Source organism: Ananas comosus, linkage group 23, assembly GCF_001540865.1.
Source record: "Ananas comosus cultivar F153 linkage group 23, ASM154086v1, whole genome shotgun sequence".
Classification (NCBI taxonomy): domain Eukaryota; kingdom Viridiplantae; phylum Streptophyta; class Magnoliopsida; order Poales; family Bromeliaceae; genus Ananas; species Ananas comosus.
Genome location: NC_033643.1, coordinates 2,445,760 through 2,464,975, shown reverse-complemented (window position 1 = coordinate 2,464,975; position 19,216 = coordinate 2,445,760). Strand labels below are relative to the sequence as shown.

The following is a 19,216-nucleotide window of genomic DNA, read 5'->3' as shown; positions in this document are numbered from 1 at the left end:
TAACGGAAACTAACAGCAGAAACATATCTGCATACATTAGGACTATTTCAGAGACAACTTATAAAAGTTGAATATTCCTGCAAAATTCACCTTATTAACTAATCATAATTAAGTATTTAACTGTGATTAACGAAAATTTTCTAACGGAAACTAACAGCAGAAACATATCTGCATACATTAGGACTATTTCAGAGACAACTTATAAAAGTTGAATTTTGCAGGAATATATCTGCAATCACTATATTTGCAGGGATGTGTATGCAATTAACCCTTATATATAAAATTAGTATTTAAAACAAAACTAAAAAAAGGGTAACAATATGAAATAATGCTTAAATTTCTAATATTTATTATACTTTATTTTATTTTATTTTTTATTACGACAAATCGTTAATATATCCAAGGGGAAACTTCAAATACCCATGTGGTTTCGTACTTTCTGACTTTAGTACCCTATGGTTTCAAGTATATCAAGTTAGTACCCTGTGGTTTCGCACTTTCGCACTTTAGTATCCTGTGGTTTCAAGTATACCAAGTTAGTACCCTGTAATTTTATTTTTGTATCAAGTTAGTACCCTGTCGTTTTAATTTTCTCTTTTATTATCTATTTCAGAATACATAATTTAACGAAATATCAAACCACAGGTACTAAAGCGAGAAAGTACGAAACCACATGGTACGAACTTGATAAACTTAAAACCACATGGTACTAAAGTGAGAAGGCACGAAACTATATGGTACTAATTTGATAAACGTTAAATCACAGGGTACTAAAGTGAGAAAGTGTGAAACCACATGGACGGTGTTTGAAGTTTCCCCTATATCGAACGGTTGTGATCAGTAGACAAAACCTAATCGCTCTCCAACGCGGCCTCTTTTTTTCTCTTATTTCACACAATACCGAACCCCGTCGCAACGCTCTCTCCCCCCAAACCCTAACCTAACCCTAACCCTAATCCTCTCCTCCTCTCCCTCTCGCAGCCGTAGCCGCGCTACGCCCAACCCTCATCTCTCCGGATCCGATTCCACGTCGAATCGGATATCGCAGTCATCTTGCAGGTATTGCTCGATTAAGCTCCAGAAGTTTGTGATTTCGATCGTGGATTTTGCTATGTTTGATCTCGTGTGTTCTGTAAAATCGTTGGAGTAGTAGAGATTTCTTTGTTTGATTTGGTTTGTGTTTGTAGTAATAAAGATTTTTGGGGGATCAAATTTATCTTACACTAATACCAAATTTAGATGAAGAACGATACTTTACCGATCACTCCTATTTTTGGATTTTTAGTTTTAAAGTTTCTAGTTGGGTTGATTGTGAGTGCACGATCTCTTGACATCTTGTGTGTGATTATTTAGGGCATTTTTTTTTTTCATAGGTTGATGGTAGTTTCTAACTAGGATTCGGTATTTATTTATCTTTGATGTGAGAATATGATTGTTGTGAATTTACGGGCATGTGGCGATTCTCAATAGTTAGTGAGATATGGTGTGTATTTGATTACACATAGCAAAGCATAAGATCGTTCGAGGGAACTCGAAACTTGAATTTTGAATCCTCATAAAAACTCGAGGGTACTGGACAAATTCAGTGGCATTTTCTCTCTCTCTCTCTCTCTCTCTCTCTCTTTTCTACATGCACATTGAAAGCACAATTCGCATAATAAATAGTTAATTGCAGTGCAGGTCGGATACAATTACGGTATTTTAATTTGCATCACCTGGAATTTGTCTCCAAAAGCATCAGCCGTCGTCCTTCGGAATGGATACTTGTGCGAGGCGTCTGCTGATCGCATATTCATCAGAGATCCTCAATGGAGAGCCTGTACTCGTCTCGTCTAATTGCCTTCCTGTGAAGGCTTTCAATTTTGAGCCGGCAGGCCATGCGTTCCATTCTGCCGCACTTAAGATTCTTGGATTAGGGGAAGAAGAAGAAGAAGATACTGAAACGGATGATCAGAGTGTATCATCAGATGACAGAAGTCAAGCTTATACTGCTTATTCAGATTCCTACACCAGCAAAGGCAAAAAGAAATCCACCTCTGGAAGCAAAGAACAAGACCATTATGCGCTGTTAGGTTTAGGGCATCTGCGGTTCTTAGCCACCGATGAACAAATACGGAAGAGTTATCGAGAAATGGCCTTAAAGCATCATCCTGACAAGCAAGGCGCTCTTATTCTTGCCGAAGAAACAGAGGAGGCGAAACAAGCAAAGAAAGATGAGATTGAAAGCCATTTCAAAGCCATCCAAGAAGCTTATGAGGTTTTAATAGATCCTGTCAAGAGAAGGATATATGATTCCACAGATGAATTTGATGATGATATCCCCACTGACTGTGCCCCACAAGACTTCTTCAAGGTTTTCGGCCTAGCTTTTATGAGAAATGGGAGGTGGTCAGCGAATCAGCCCATCCCTAATTTAGGGGACGATAATACCCCGTTGGAGGAAGTGGATAAGTTTTATAACTTTTGGTATACTTTCAAGAGTTGGAGAGAGTTCCCTCACGCGGATGAGTATGATTTGGAGCAAGCAGAGTCTCGGGACCATAAGAGGTGGATGGAGAGGCAGAATGTAAAATTACAAGAGAAGGCGAGAAAGAGTGAATATGCGCGAATTAGGACTCTCGTTGATAATGCTTATAAGAAGGATCCAAGAATACTTAGGAGGAAAGAAGAGGAAAAGGCGGAGAAGAAGAAGAAAAAGGAGGCTAAGTATCTTGCGAGGAAGTTGCAGGAGGAGGAAGCAGCGAGAGCCGCAGAGGAGGAGAGGCGGAGAAAAGAGGAAGAAGAGAAGAGAGCAGCAGAAGCTTCTCTTAATCAGAAGAAGCTGAAGGAGAAGGAGAAGAAGCTTTTACGAAAAGAAAGGACTCGTTTGAGGTCACTTACCGCGTCGATTGTTTCAAAGAATGAGCTTGGCCTATCAGACAATGATGTAGAAACTCTGTGCATGTCTCTCGAGATGGAACAACTTAAGCAATTATGCGATGAAATTGAGAAAAAGGAGGGAGATGGAAGAGCTAGATTGCTAAAATCTGCCATTAACAAAGACAACTTGGATACTAAAAAACAGGTGAATGATTCACAACCAAGCGGGCCCAAAGCTTCGGATTTAAAAGCCAATGGGGTGGCGGGAGAAGTAAAGCAGAGTGCTCCTTTAAGCAATTATGAGAAGAAAGAGAGGCCGTGGGGAAAGGAAGAGATTGAGATGCTAAGGAAAGGCATGCAAAAGTACCAAAAAGGTACATCAAGGAGATGGGAGGTTATTTCTGAGTACATCGGCACTTCGAGATCAGTTGAAGAGATTCTGAAGGCCACGAAAACTGTTCTCCTCCAAAAGCCTGACTCTGCGAAAGCTTTCGACTCCTTTCTCGAGAAAAGGAAACCGGCGCAAGCCATCGCTTCTCCTCTTTCGACCAGGGTCGAAACAGAGGGGCTTCCTGCACCTGGGAGTCAGCCGGCTTCTTCAGAAGCTGCTTCTCAGTCAGAAACTAACTCTGCTTCTCAGAAAGCAGAAGCTAGAGATATTTTGTCTTCTAATGGGGCTGCTTCTGGGGCAGAGCAGGATGCATGGTCTGAGACTCAAGAGAGAGCTCTTATTCAGGCATTGAAAGCATTCCCGAAGGACGTGAGCCAACGGTGGGAGCGGGTTGCCGCTGCCGTGCCCGGTAAGACGGTAATTCAGTGCAAGAAGAAGTTTGCTTTGATGAAGGAGAACTTCAGAAGCAAGAAAAGCACGGAGTGATGAACAAATCTTGAAAGTAGGTAATTTTTTTTGTGCTGGGGATGAGAGCTATAATAAAAGGCTGTTTCTAACTGTAAAATCTGGGGCAATGGTTAGACATTGAGGAACGGCTAACCTCATATTGACTAGAGGAATTTTTGGGTGAGGGCATTTTGTGATGATTCCATTTTTGAGCAACGGCATGAAATGCCGGATAAGATCATTCCGAACAAATGGCATTTCACGAAGGAGCATCGCTTCTCACCGACACCTTTAAGGACATACTTTTGTTTCTTTGATTTGACTTATCTTGCTGAGTGACGGAGAGCGGAGTTGTAAGGACGTACTTTTGTTTCTTCGACTCGATTTATCTTGCTGAGTGAAGGAGAGCGGAGTTGTTTACATATTGGTGCATCGAGACTCGTTCTTTTAGTGGCATCTTCGCATACTAAGATGTATTTATATCCAACATTTGTTGAGATATGAGATTATCAATTCATTGTAGTATTTGTAGTAATGTCGTTTTTTGTATCTGTAGTGTTGGATGATATACTAGTACAGCACGTTGATGTTGAGTGAGGTGTCGAAGGGCATAAAACATATATTAATAAGCTTAAAACAACACAAGCCTTATGGATGCGAAAACTCTGTGATCCCTTGGAAATTTGATATGTTTGTGGAATGTTGTATCAAGTAATCATGAACTTTTTATGTTTTTGGCTTATCAGTAGGAAATGCTTTTACTAGATCAGGAAAATTCTCTTGCTTTACTGGTGATTTCCTATGTTTTACGTCATTTTGTTCTAGGAAAAAAGTTGAGTTTATTGCTTGTGGTTCAAAAGTCTAATTCTTAAATATAAAAAAGAAATTAAAACACTTCAAATATCTCATTGTGGTTTGGCTTTTTTTTTTTCACTTTATTATCATATATTTTAAAGTGTATTATTTTAGTATTTTTTTTCCGTCATTTTATAAAAGTAAAAGTACAAATACTGAAAATAAAAATTTGTAAACTAGAAAGAGATATCTGAAGATTTTTTTTTTAATAAGATACTAAAGTGATTCACTTTAAACTATTGGGTAGTGAAATGAGAAAACGCAAACCTACGGGGCGTTATTTGAAGTTTTTTAAAAAATTCCCTAAAATTTGAATTCCACTTTCTGAAATAATTCAAATTGAAATAACTTAAATGGGTTTTACTCGAATTCAACATATTCCGAAAATGGAATTCACTCAGAAAATCATTGCATGTACCGGGTGTACGCACACACTGTGGACGAGAAGTTATCTATTTTTTGATTAGGCATCAAAGTAATCTCAAAAAATAAAAGGCAAAACGTTATATAAATATTAAAACATTGGAATTTTAAATTTAAGTATTGTAAAATATATTCGACGGATTAGATTTTAATTATGAAGCTTTTATTATACAGTTTTAGAAGTTCAGTGTTATACGCCTACTTACTTATACACCCGGTGTAGGCAATAATTCCCCACTTCTCAGAAACTCATGTGGATTGTAGCCGCCCCCTATCCATTTCTCTCTCTCTCTCCAATTCTCTTCAATCGTCGCGTACGTAGGTACGAGCTTTGAATAATTAGATACATTTTTTTTCTTTTCTTTTTTTTTCAAAAAATTATTTCATAGTTGCTTGATCTTATGATTTTTCTGCTTATTTTCTCTTGCTTTTCTCTATGAGCCATGGAGTTTTTTTTTTTTTTTTTTCAAAAATATATGCAATTTTGAAATAAGCCCCTCAACGTTTCTTGATGAAATCATAATTGAATTGCTCAAATCGAAATTGGATAGTATAATAGTTTATTGATGAATCAAGGGCAAGAAATTATAGCCTCAGAGATAAATAGTTTCCGCATAGTGAATTGATTTATTGGTTGAGCCTAGTGATTCTAACACTGTGTAGTGTTGAAGCAATAAATAGATACTAAGGGAGGATTGTAGAGTTTAATTGTTCCGTGGGCGAGTTTAAGTATAGCTTTTGCATCAAATGTGGTCGCTGTTACCTAAAAAATCGATTTAGTCGGACATGTATGTGTGGTAGGAAAGGGGATCTAAACTACGATCTCACAGAACGAAGGAGTTTAGATTAACTCTGATATCATGTTATCCAGAGGATCGGTCTGGTAGGACCCAAACCACCGGCCCAAAATACTTAAGCTCAATTATTATTACTAGTGTGTAGGCCTAATATATTTATAATCAGAATCAATTTTTCATCCGATGTGGGACTATTGGGGCTTTACAATAGGTCTTTTCCTTCTCCACTACATTATGATAGTTCAAATATGAGTTACAAATGCAGGTAAAAGGCGTAAAAAGCAGTGAAACACCAAGCCACCACCCATCAAATGGGCTTGAAAACTTGTATCCAATCAGAGTTCCACTAAGATGCAAGATGCTGAATTGTATACTCCCTAAAAAGATGATCTTTTGGAATTCTGTTGGTTTCGATTTAGTTTTTATGCGTTGTTAGATGGAAGCGGGCCGTGGGCATGCGACGGTGAATCTGAATTGGTTTAGGTGTATGCTGATTTGAATTGTGTTTCGATGCGCTTCAGAATGAGTTCTTATCCCCTTCCTTTTTGCTGCAGTGTGAGGCCATTCGATTAAAAGCTGCGGCAAGGGCTGAACATGGCTGCAGCAATGTCTTTGTGCACTTTTAAACTCTATTTGAGAAAGCAAATCTGTGCACAATATCTTGGATTGAGGCCAGTTGTTCAGCCTGGTTCCCGTAAACCAAAACGATCTCATCTTTGTCGGCAATCAGGCGTATCGATTCGTAGGTTGGTTGTGTTGGCTATTACCGAAGATTCCACAAAATCAAGTGAATCGGATGAACGTATACCGTCCTGGGCCAGACCCGATTCTGATGAACCTCCTCCTTGGGCTCGTGATGAAGGCAACGAGAATTCTCAATCAGCGATAACAATTCCTTATTTCGCTTATTTGCTTGCATCAGCTGTGACAGCGATAGCGGCGGTAAATTTTCTACTTCTTTCTCTTTGAGATGTCTATGCATATACCCCTGCAACATTCTCATTGCATATACAACGAGCGAAATTGTAATGAAACTTAGTTTCTTACATATCTGCCCTTTCACTTAGATAAATCTCTCTCTCTAAAAGAACTTGAGTCTATAACATCCCCTACCATCTGTAAGATAAGGGTACTTTTCTTTCAGAAACCACACTTACAAGTTTCGTATTCGAAATTCAGGTTTTAGAGGGGTTTGTGACTATGTATGTACATAGATTATTTTGGAGGGATATATATGTATATGATCCTCTCTTTTTCCTTGTGTTTCCATAGTTTATGAATATCACTCTTCCTAACAGCCATATTTCATTTCAGATAGGTTCAATATTCGAGTACGCAAATCAGAAACCTGTTTTTGGAGTCCTAAACTCCGACAGTGTGTTTTATGCGCCGTTGCTTGGATTCTTTGTTTTTACCGGAATACCCACATCTGTAAGTTGTACTCTTTCACACAGAATACCATGAATGAAACATTCTTTTGGAAATATTTCTTTGTTTGTTCTTTTGCTAATTCACATTTTGCTTGTAGGCCTTTCTGTGGTTTAAATCCGTCCAAGCCGCAAATAAAGAAGCGGAAGAGCAAGACCGTAGAGATGGCTATCTATAGCATGTAAATACTCGCAGCTGTTGTTTCTATTGATTTGTTAACTTCTGTGCTTTTCCCGGTATATTGAGTTTCTGTTGTATGTTTGAATCATTTTCTTAGCATAGTTCTCGAAAAACCGATATATAGAGAAAGCTTCTTTTAAGTTTCTATTACGTTTGAGCGATGTCGAATGCTTATACTAGTAATTAGCCGATTAAGACTAGAATGTTGCTCGAGGTAGTTTCGACTTTTAGCAAGAATTGGTCTCTTTGTTACAGGGAAAGTAATAACATCTAGGATAAGTTATAGCAGCAGCAAATGTTTCTTTTTCCCCCTACTCTGCATCATTTTCACTTTTAAGTGTCACTGAACTTCTCTTGCATCATTAATTACTGGATACCCATATCTATCTTTGTGATCTGGGTAATGTTATGAATGGTTAATTTTACAATGCATAGTGTAATTTTTGTGCCATTACAAAAGCCTTTCTCAAATTTTTTTTTTTTTTTTACATTATTTGCTTCAGCCTTTTTGATGTCTTTCTAATTACTCATTCTTGTAATGCCAAACTGCTCCTTGAATAAGATTTTGTGTTGTTATGGGTATCTTCTAAATTCTACGAAAGCAAATTAAATGCCTGTTTGACCTGGTTTCTTGAACAACATCTCTGCTACAATCGCCAATAGCAGGTATTCAGCGAATAAAAAGTCTAGAGTTTTTACTGTGGTGGAATGTTTAAGCGAACTTTTGAACTATGGAAATGAAGTTGTCGATTTAGATGCTTTTACTTCTGCTGTAGTGTAAAGTTTTTGGGACAATTTCAATCAGAGAGTTGTTAATGGTTCTTTTAAGTATCTCTCTTTCAAACAACAATTTTGCAGAAGTTTCAACTCGGCAAAACAAGCCCGAAAATGTTGTCCAAAATCTCTCCCCATTTTTCACTAATTTGTGAATATTCATTTAAATTTTTTTTAATTATGGTTACCTACGAAATTGCGTATAAATTAACAAACTAAGTATTTTTTATGTTGATCCCTTATCAAATGAGTGTTCCATTATATGTTTAACTTATAACTTTCAAGTTGATGAAAGATAGAATTTCTATCTAAATATCTCGTACTTCTATTCTTGTAGATTTTAGTGAGAGATCTACTGCAGATTTTTTTTTTCCCTCTCTCCCCTCGTCCAAACCTTTAATTTGCTATGTTTAAAGTAGTATTTAGTTGAGAAACAGAGTAAGAATAACAATAAATAAACACACTCATTATATCTCATCAAATACAGAGAAAATTAGCAAATAACTAGATTTTTTTTTTCTTTTATTAACAAACCTATAATCCCCATCCTAAGAACCCAACTCTAGATATTCACAGATATTTATTCCCCAGAGGTCAGGGATTCGAACGTCCCTATTCTCTAAACATAGCAGAAAATCAAATCCTAACTTCTTGTGAAATTATACGAAACAATTGTCGTTTTCAAAAGCTTAAGATGTTAGAACTTCATATTCTGATATCATGTGAAATTATATGAAATAATCGTTTTCTTCAGAGACTTAAGTTGCCAAAGAATAATATTTTTAATACTAATATTCAACGCTTCTTAAGTCACATTCAAGGTAACCAAATAATTATCAATCCCCATTTTGATTAACCAACCAAAACTTCCTACTAGACCCTATCTCTGGCCTTGCTATATCTCTTTTCTTGCTATTCTCATCCAAACTAAATAAATGTAGTAGGTAAAAATAAAAATTGAAACTTTTAACTGACCGTCCCTAGAGTAAGTGGCAAAGGGCTTGGTGTTTGATACTCGAGACCCAAGTTTGAATCCTAGTTGATTCACAATTCCAGCTAAGTTTATTTCTAACTGAAATAAACGAAACGGTAGCGTGCTATTTATCTCTCTCCAAAAAAAAACAGAAACTTTTATTAGAAATACAAATTCATTTTTTTTTCAATATAATAAATTCTCAACTAAACACTACCCAAAAGTGGGGCGCACAACTTAGAAATAAAGGGTAGGTATTGTTTTTATATGTAATACAAAAGTAAGTGCATAGGAACATGCATATAATTAGAAATTCTCTCTTCTTCTTCTTTTTTTTCCTTTCTAGTGAAACAGGAGAGAATTGTGGGTAAAGCATAAGAGGCCACTGAGCTCATAATAATGGCCCCAACAACATGGTATGGATTGGTCTTCATATATATATATATAGAGAGAGAGAGAGAGAGAAAGAGAGAGAGTAGAGCTACTATACTATCGGAAGTATAGAGGATCTGGTGCTTCCGATTTTTTGGCCTTTAGATCAACCCTTTTGATCATTTTTACTGTTTAGATTAATACTATTACCCTGTGGGGACCACTCAACCCTAGGGGTACTACTCAATCCTCGGAGAACCGCAATCATCCCAAACATATAATTTTTTATCAAATGGTCAAAAAATTGGAAGCATCAGATTCTTTATACTTCCGATAGCATAATAGCTCTACACTATATATATATATATATATATATATATATGTCTCTTAGCTTCATGAGAATATCTCACATTAGCTACTCATAGAAGCATGGGAGGCACATCAAACCCCCTTTTTTGCTTACTTTATTTGTATCATGCAACAAGGTGGCCAGGTTGTTGAGTGGATGTATTTATTTGAATTTGATGGTTTTAGGTGATTATCTCCAACCCTGGTTATGTGCTTTTTTCTACATCCCTGGCTAGGTGGCAATTTTTTTTTTTTTCAGTTTTACAACAATTTTTTTATTAAAAAACTTTCTACAAAAGTTATGTAAGGTACAATATTATTTAAAGAAGTGTTGTTAAAAGAATCATTTAATCACATTTCTCTAAACTGCTCTCTAAAACAGGATCAGAAGCTCAAAACTAAATCTTCTGCTTTTGGTTCTGGAAATCACATTTTTTGCTTTTCGTTACGGCAGAAGTTTCAGACTTTGTTAATCGCCAAATACTCTGTTATAGGTAAATGTACAAATGTGCTTTTAGAAAACCAATGAACTATGAGCACATTCTTGATTTTAAAAAGCCAATTCTCACATAGATGAACATGGCATGAGGTAATTGATGACAATGGTTGAGGAGGAGAACATCACACTACCCTAATTATTTTAGGGCACCATGATGGCAATAACAACCCCAATTTATAGTAATTTATCCTAAACCATGAACATTGCATTGCATGATAACCACTTAGGAGAGTTAGAAGGAGCTTCTTGGTGACCAACCAAGGAAAGTTGCTCATAAAAAAATGAATAATCATTTATAAGTTTGTGGCCTAGCATGTATACAAACTAAGTTCACCAAGTTCTTTTACATGTTTAATATCCCCACTAAGATGTTGCAAAACAATTGCTTATTAGGGTAATGGTTAACTCACAAGTAGGTGTGGTTAGGATTCATATGCCCAACTAAAATGAAATAGTTAACTCTAATGGATTGAGATTTGAGCCAACATCAAACTTTATCTTTTTTGAACAAGGCCCAAACTAATTCATATTTATTTTCCAAAAAATGTAGGAGGCTACATCACTCTATTTTTAAATGGGTATACAAATGGGTCAGCTATCGAATTATTAATCAATGAATCGCGATACCAACCAACTGCGCTAGATGCCATTGATACTATGCCTCTCATACATTGTCTTATTGTATCTCTCTCCCTTTTTTTGTTTTTTTTGTAGATAGCAACAAAAAAAAAAAAGACGATTGAAAATGCAATCAAATCATCACCATTCGTTGAACAAAATGAATACATTTACAAACTACGTTATTTGGCGAAGATTTAATTCTATTTTAACCTAAAAAATACAAACACAATGAACCGCGAGATGATGTTTAAGCTGAATAAAAGAAATTATTTAGAAAATTTTGTAATTTATTTTATGGTGCAATTTTGGAATGTGCAGGTAAAATGTGTTTATGTTTCATGAGTAATAATTAATGGAGCTATGTGTCAAATACTAAACCCACAAATTGAACTTTGAATAGTAGATGACTACATAGAGCTAATTTAATTTGGTTATTAATAATCTTATTACTATGAGATACTATAAATCCTCCTATTTTTCATTGAAATATTCAATGGCTCATTGAAGAACAAGTTTTCACTAATCCTAATAACATAATTGAATACCACATACCTTAACCACTACTATTTTTTTAATTAAAAAGAGGAAAATAAAAAGAAAAAGAGAAAGTGGTGGTGAGGAGGAGACAAGGAGAAGAATAAAAAAAATCAATTCTTTAATTTTCTCTTTATTTATTTGGTATTTCAAAAATCTCGTGAGATATTGAAGCATGAAGGAATTTCCCCATTCCAATTGTGGCCCACGGCCCACCTTCTATATGGCCCCTCAACTATAATTCCTTCTCAAATTGGCCCCTCAATTTTTGTTTCTTTGTTTTTTTTAGCTAAGGGGTGTTTGGTTAGAAGGAAAAGCATGTTTAATGAAAAATATTTTTTCAATTTTTCGTTCGTTTAATTTAATAAAAAATTTAATTTTTTAAAACTTTTTTTAAAAATTTAATAGCAAATTAATATTTTGTTTCTAAATTTTTTTAGCAAAATGTAAATGCTAGTTTTTCATAAAATTTGAAAAAATCACAAAAAGTTAGTTTTCTTTGACTATAACTATAAATATACTAAAATAACCTGTTAACTTAACTTTTACATTAAAAGAATCAATAAATGGTATAAATAGAATAAATTGAATAATTAGATAATAAAATCAAAATTTTGAAACCTCAAATATATATAAGGGTAATTACTTACAAATATTAAAAAATACGACTAAATTATAGAAAATCCTTCAGTAAATACCCCTTTTTTTACTTTATTTTTTAAATTTTTAAAAATCTATATTTTTTGCTCCCTTAAAATTTTAGAAAAATTTCAGGGGAGGCTACAACGTTAACGGAGAGGGCAAATAATCAAATTATCTTTACTTTTTCTATATAAAAAAATTAGTTTTTAATATATTTTTATTATTTTTAATAATAATTTCAGTATAAATTATAAAAAAAAATCGACGGAATAATAATATAATCCGTCAGAGAACTAAATATAATAACTTGAAATATTAAAAAAATAAAATATAAATTTTTAAAATTAAAAAATTAAAAAATATATATTTATTTATAGATAATTTCTTTGTAATTTAGCTAAAAAAATGTATAAATAAAAGAAATCACGAAGATCTAGCCAAAACTACTACTTCACATCTCATGTCTCATTCGATAATAATGCGAGATAATAATATTCGAGAAAGGATAAGAGGCCAAGAAGAGAGAGAGAAGGAAAAAAAAAAAAAAAAGTCCACGGAGTTGTAGAGAGAGAAAGAGGGATATTTTTATAAAACAATTCTCTAGAATTTTTAAAATGTCAAATAATCTTTTCAAAATTATATTTGTAAAACTAACACTTCTTTCGCCACATAGGCGTGGGGCGGATATTTCTTATAAAGGCGATGAATCGTTCACTGCATTATTGAAGATGGTGAACGAGTCACCTAATTTTCCACATGAGCGGTCAATTATCCATCGACTTTCGCTTATTTACTGTTACTTTCTATATCCCATTTATAATTCTAATAACCACATAAAAATTTTAACAAATTATATATAATCTTAACAATCTGAAAATTCTAATAATTTATCCATATAATTTTATACGGTCTGAAAATTCTAATAGTCTATCCATAATAATTTCATATAATTTTAATAGAAAATTCTAATAATATATCCATATAATTTTATATAATCTTAACAGTCTAAAAATCTTAATAATCTATCCATACAATCCTAACAATCAAATCTAATGATCCACGTATAATCCTAACAACCTCACTTTTTTCTATTTACTACGCCTAATTTTAATGAATACCTTTAAAAGAAATAGGAGAAAGTGATACCTTTAAAAAATATGGAAAAATACCGTGAACGATCCACTTTTTGAAAAATAATCTTATTCTACGTGGCGAAAATATAATTAATTTATCAAATATAAATTTAGCAAAATTATTTCATAAATTATAAAATTTTACTGAGTTATTTTATAAAAAAATCCGAAAGAGAGAAAGAGAGGGAAAGAAAAAAAAAAAAAGCAGCAGCAGTGCTGTTAAAAGAGAGAGCACACAAACGTGAGCAGGAGAGAATAATTTTTCCGTGCGGCGACGCATGTTCTTTCTCGAACCCAGCTTCGAAAAATAAAACCAGAAAAAAAGATTTTTTTTTTTTGGAAAAAAAAGATCTTCGGCTCTCAAAACTACCTCCTAAAGTTGTTAATGGAAGGTAACATCAATCCCCTCTTGCTCTGATTTTTTTTTTTTTTTTTTTTTTTGGTGTGTGCGTGTCTCTCTCTCTTTTTGTTGTTGTTGTTGTTGTTGTTGTTGTTGGGTTTGTGATTTTGGGGGAGAATTTGAAGTTTGTGGAGGGAATTTGATGTTGGATTATGGTGAATTCTCTTCTTTGGAGTGGAATTGAGCGATGAATTTTAGGTTGTAGTAGGGATTGGGAGCTAGGGTTTGGATTTATCGAGGGTACTTGGGTGTTCAAATTTTGAGTAATGCTACACCTACACTGGGGAAAAAGAAATTTTTTTTTTTTATATAGGTTTAAAATCTCACATTCAATTCATCCAATGGGCGATATTTCTTTAGCATTTTTCTATTTTATTATTTTAAAAACTCAAAAGAAATTTTTAAATCCTCCAATGGATAATCAGGTGTACAGTACAACAGTACAAGTTGCATTTCTCTTAAAATTTTTAAATTTTTTGATGAAATTCGGGAATTTGTGGGGGCCATAGCAATTTTTTAGCTTGAATTATTCACCAAGAAGCCTTTTTTTTTAAATTCGATTATACGTGGATCGTGTTAATCAGATGGTTTTTTGAGTATTTATTTGCCTAATTGCTTAATTTGAGCTGTTTTGTTGCAGTTAATAATCAATTTAGTCAATTCTTTATCATCTTCTGGTTCATTTTCGTCGATTCGATTTGCAATTTATCTAAATATTGTTTACTTTGAAGTCCATGTGTGATAACTTGTTACCACCTTGAATTCACAAATTATTATAAACTAAGTGAACACTACTCCAATCCATTGTCGGAAAAAATTTATTATAAACTCTTTTTTTTTTTGTTTCATGCCGTTGTCCGGCCTATAGCTCGTATTCCCGAATAGAAGTTATTTTTTGTTGAAGAAGACATTTTTTATATCCACGGATGGTGCGAGAAGATGCAATTCAGAAGATTGAGAGAACTATCCATGTATTCAGGTTGTTTCACTTGCTCACCCCCGATGAATTATTCTGAGCTAGACATTATTGTAAGATAATTAGCAAAAGCTGCATTAACCATAAAAAAATGATGTTTCCTAAGAATCTAGGACTAATACTTAGAGGATGATTTTTTTTTTTTTTTGTAATTAGATGTTTAACAATACTTTCTCAATTTGAAATTTTGATGGATTTTTAATACCATGTTGAGGAAACCTGTTTTAATTGTGTCGATTTAATTCTCTTCCTTTACGGTTGTATAAAGTTTAAACTTAAGGCATGACATACCAAATTTGGCAGGTGAGTCCCCCAACCGTAGATCAATTGGGTCTGTGCCGAAAAGGTCCAGCGCGTCCTCACGAGGCCAACACCAACCTTCTTCATCTTCTTCTTCTTTCGGTTGTAAAGAATTTCTTCGCAAGTTCGTTGATTCTGAGATTCTGACTGAAAATCTCCAAGACTGGTTCTTGGCGTCGTCTCAATTTGACGTTCCTTTCAACCTCACAGAGCTTCAGAATTTCGATTATGCCCTCGAAGGCGTTTCTTTTCAGCAGTTGGTGCGGATGCCGAGTGCTCTTCATGCATCCACGTCTGATTCCATTGAAGCCACTGCCCATCTAGCCATTGAAGATTTTCTCCATGCGGGTGCTAAGGGCTTGTGGGAGACCTTTTGGGGTCATGATTCTCCTATGCCATTCTCAGTGGCTTCCGTGCACAGCACGAGCTCCAAATTCTATCCTGCTGAAGAAGCCATTGCTAGCGGAAAGCTCGAAGGGCTCTGCGCAACAGCTCTTTTTCTGAAAAATCAACAGCATTCGCATGGAAAATGGGATCAGATTCTGGAATTAGCTTTGTTGAGGCCCGACATCGTTTCAGTACAGAATAGGCAAGAGCTTTCTCAATCTGCTGTTGGGGAAGCACTTTTCTTTGCTCTCCGTGTTCTGCTTTCGCGAAGCCTCAGCAGATCATCGGCTGCTCTTCGCAATTCCAGTTGCGTGTATATCCTTCCTGTCGATTCGCAGTACGGTGGGGTGGTAACGGTCGAAGGAGATGTGAAAAGATTGAAATTTGATGTTAACAATGTATATGAATGTGCAGCTGAGTGGATCAAACTACATGCGAAAATCACTGTTTCTTCAGTTGATCGAATCTGGAACAAGCTAGGAAATGCCAACTGGGTGGATATCGGGGCTCTTCATATTCTCCTTGCCACTTTCCACTCTCTAATTCAATATTGTGGAAAGCCTACGAATTCAGTGGAAGATTTATTGAAACAACGTGGTTCTCGTATCCAAAACCGGAGAAAAGAAAGAGAATTGGGAGAGACATATGGTAATGGAGATGCTCTCTTTCGGTTCCAGAAACACAATCGTTCTTCTGAAATTGTTGAAGTAGATGAAGGACCTGCAAAAGTTCGACCGGAGAGGATCGAAATAGGATCCGTATTATGGGTTGAAGATTCGCATCGGCAAAAGCGTTTCCAGATTAATCAAGTGTTAACTGATAGTCAATATCCCATTTATAGTGCGAGTCCAGTGGAAGAACCTGGAAAAACATATTTTCTTTATGTCGGTTCCAATCCTTCGCAATTGGAAACGGCATGGGAGGATATGAATTCTTGGTACCAAGTTCAAAGACAGATTAAAGTACTAACCAGCATGAGGCAAAAGGGTCTATCAGGCAAGCACTTGCCTCAATTGGTCTCGTCTGGCCGAATTATTCACCCTGGCCAATGTACTGCTCCTAACTCTAAAGGAAACTGCACTTATCCATTGTGTGGTACCCCTGTTCTTGTGACTTCCCCCTTTGGTCAAACTCTCTCTGATCTAATAAGGAACGGCCTATTCGGTCCCCAAGAAGCCCTCAGGTGCTGCCATGATTGCTTGTCTGCTCTTGCTTCCGCTTCCTCTGCAGGAATTAGGCATGGAGATATCCGTCCCGACAATGTTATCCGAGTGAGCAATGGTTTAAATTACCCTTATTTTGTCCTTATTGGGTGGGGCCATGCTATTCTTGAGGAGAAGGACCGGCCCGTCATGAATCTTTACTTTTCCTCCAGTTATGCTCTTCTAGAAGGGAAACTATGTGCAGCATCAGATGCGGAAAGTTTGGTGTATTTAATTTATTTTTCGTGTGGCGGGGATTCCCCGGAGTTGGATTCAGTCGAAGGGGCCATTCAGTGGCGGGAGGAGTCGTGGTCAAGGAGAGCTATACAGCAGAAGCTGGGGGACATCTCAGCTGTGCTAAAGGCCTTCGCTGATTATGTAGATAGCTTATGCGGGACTCCGTATGCCATCGACTACGAGATATGGTTGAGAAGGTTTAGAAGAACGATTGGTGAAGATCATGGGAAGGAGATCGTTCTGTCTAATTGAAGTTTTAGCGATAGCTTTATAGTTTACACAGCTATGAATGGTGCTAGGAGGAGCCGTGGTGCTCGGAGGAGCTGAGAGCGTTCGAGAGTTCAAAGTTCTCAAGTTTCTGCTTAAGATACTGAAGTTACATTGAGGAAGTTCCTTCGTATGGCGGATTTGTGGAGACGTGGATTTCATGAGCTATTAGGCCGAGCTTATTTTTGCGTTCCTTCGAAGTGCTAGGTAGAACTTCCTCATGATTGTTTCCTCAGTAACTGTTCCGAACTTTGGATCATTTTCCGGGACAAAACCTAACCTCCTCCATCAACCATTCCCTTTAGATCTTAGGGGTCCCCTGGTGTGATTTTGTTTTTTAAAGAACTTCATGGTGTTTTTTTTTTTTTCTTCCTCAAATTTCAGATGTTATTTTGTGATTAGATTCCTCTCACTCTGTAATTTTATTGGGGAAAGTTAGGTGGGTTGTAGTGATTTGTTGGGAGTGTTGTATGAATGGTTTTGGCTTACAAATTGTGTAAATGTATATTTGTCAATATCATTATTTACTACTGGTCTGTTTGGATTGGCAGGAGAACTTTTTTTTTTTTTTTTTTTTGAGAGAAAGGTAGCACGCTACCCGCTTAATTCAGTTAGAAAGTGAATTAAGCTACATGGGTGAGGCAGCACAGGTCTCAACAAATGACGAAAAAAAAAAAAAGAAGAGAGTTACAAGTTGGATCACCCTCTAACGTTTACAAGTGGGTCACTTCTCAGGCCTAATTTTCTTCCACAGGTCCATCAGCTGCTTAATCTTGTATATACCGACTATTGGATCGGTCTAAATTATCTTGAAGATCGCTTTATTCCTAAAGTTCCAAATGACCCACCAACAGGTTATAAGTTCTAACAGCCCAATTGAGGAGAACTTTGTTGAACACACATTTCTTTGCAATTTCTGTAACTTGGCCATTTTTGAATTTCACCTTGGTGATAACTTTGACCTGTTTGGCAGCTAGGGTTGTCTAACATTTGCACCTTCTTTGTTTGTCACGCATTTTTTTGACGCTATAAACAAAAGCCTCAATAAAAATATAAAAAAGTATTTGCATTTGGGACTGGAAAAGTTATTTAGAATAGTTTTTTAAGTAGAGAATTTCTTTTTTTTTAACCGAAGAAAAGTCTTTTTATGACGAGAGAAAATTATTAAGCATCATCATTTGTTTTTTTCCCACACCAAAGGGACACGATTCAATTAATTAGTACAATCTTATAATTATAAAAGAAGCACCCTTTAATTATTTTTGTTATATTCTTTACAAAACATCAACTGATCACTACACAACACAATTTCACATGCTCACAGCTAATGACAGTACTACGGTATAGTATATAGTCTTCATGTCCTTTCTTGTGCAGACTGCAAGATAGTATGCTCTTGGAGGTTGCTAAATTCTGAGTCCAGCTTGTGTGTCTGCCAGTTTCGGAAAGATATGTGTCCAGGTGACAGTCTTGCTGAAAGGCTAAAGAGACTAAAGCAAATTTTGCTATCTACTCCTATTCCGTTCATCCGTTTCTTTCATCTAGTTACCAGCGGTGAGTTTCATATAGAAAGCAGGGATAGAAGTTATTTTAGTGAAAACTATGGGACAGACCGACCGTTTCTAGAGCAAGTGACAAAGGGTTTGCTGGTTGGTACCTGAGACCCAAGTTCGAACCCTAATTGATTCACATTTCTAGTTAAGTTTATTTCTAAATGAAATAAACGAAACGGATAGCGTGCTACCTATCTCTCAAAAACAGAAAACTATGGGACAGAGATCAACATGCTTATGAGATTAGTAATGTCACTCCATCTTAATTTGGGATTAATTTAGAATCTTCTACATCAAATACTTATATTTTATATTAACAATAATGTTATTTTCTTTACTTACTCTAAAGGTGCGTTTGGTTCGGATTATCCTGGCGGAATTGATCCTGACAGGATTATAGGCAATCCTGCCAGGATTACTGTATTTGGTTCATCCGGTATATGATCTATTCGGTATTGCATCATTACAAAAAGTGTAAAATTACGGCAAAAATATTACCGAGGAGGGTCTGTATCTTGGATTACTGAAGACGGCTAATCTTGCGTGTTATATAAAATTACAAGTTTACCCCTCCAACTCCCGAAACTCTTCACTACGTCATTTCAAAAATTTTAATTT

General features: G+C 35.7%; 3 protein-coding genes across 6 annotated transcripts; all 3 read left to right on the top strand.

The window, feature by feature from the left end:
• LOC109728130 (dnaJ homolog subfamily C member 2-like) lies at positions 884-4,246 on the top strand. 2 transcript variants are annotated; one of them, XM_020258461.1, is made up of 2 exons: positions 884-1,059; positions 1,681-4,246. In XM_020258461.1, exon 2 carries the CDS (start codon positions 1,757-1,759, stop codon positions 3,734-3,736), a length of 1,980 nt encoding a protein of 659 aa, XP_020114050.1. In that variant the 5' UTR covers positions 884-1,059; positions 1,681-1,756; the 3' UTR covers positions 3,737-4,246. The 2 variants fall into 2 exon arrangements, with proteins under 2 accessions (XP_020114050.1, XP_020114049.1); XM_020258460.1 differs by having other exon boundaries at positions 1,676-4,246.
• LOC109728451 lies at positions 5,217-7,808 on the top strand. 3 transcript variants are annotated; one of them, XM_020258866.1, is made up of 4 exons: positions 5,217-5,297; positions 6,327-6,714; positions 7,087-7,203; positions 7,301-7,808. In XM_020258866.1, exons 2-4 carry the CDS (start codon positions 6,367-6,369, stop codon positions 7,376-7,378), a joined length of 543 nt encoding a protein of 180 aa, XP_020114455.1. In that variant the 5' UTR covers positions 5,217-5,297; positions 6,327-6,366; the 3' UTR covers positions 7,379-7,808. The 3 variants fall into 3 exon arrangements, with proteins under 3 accessions (XP_020114455.1, XP_020114457.1, XP_020114456.1); XM_020258868.1 differs by lacking the exon at positions 5,217-5,297 and adding an exon at positions 5,935-6,140; XM_020258867.1 differs by lacking the exon at positions 5,217-5,297 and adding an exon at positions 6,232-6,255.
• Positions 13,457-17,595, top strand: LOC109728283. Its single transcript, XM_020258653.1, has 2 exons — positions 13,457-13,668; positions 14,956-17,595. The coding sequence occupies exons 1-2, from the start codon at positions 13,662-13,664 to the stop codon at positions 17,028-17,030; spliced, it is 2,082 nt and encodes a 693-aa protein (XP_020114242.1). The 5' UTR covers positions 13,457-13,661; the 3' UTR covers positions 17,031-17,595.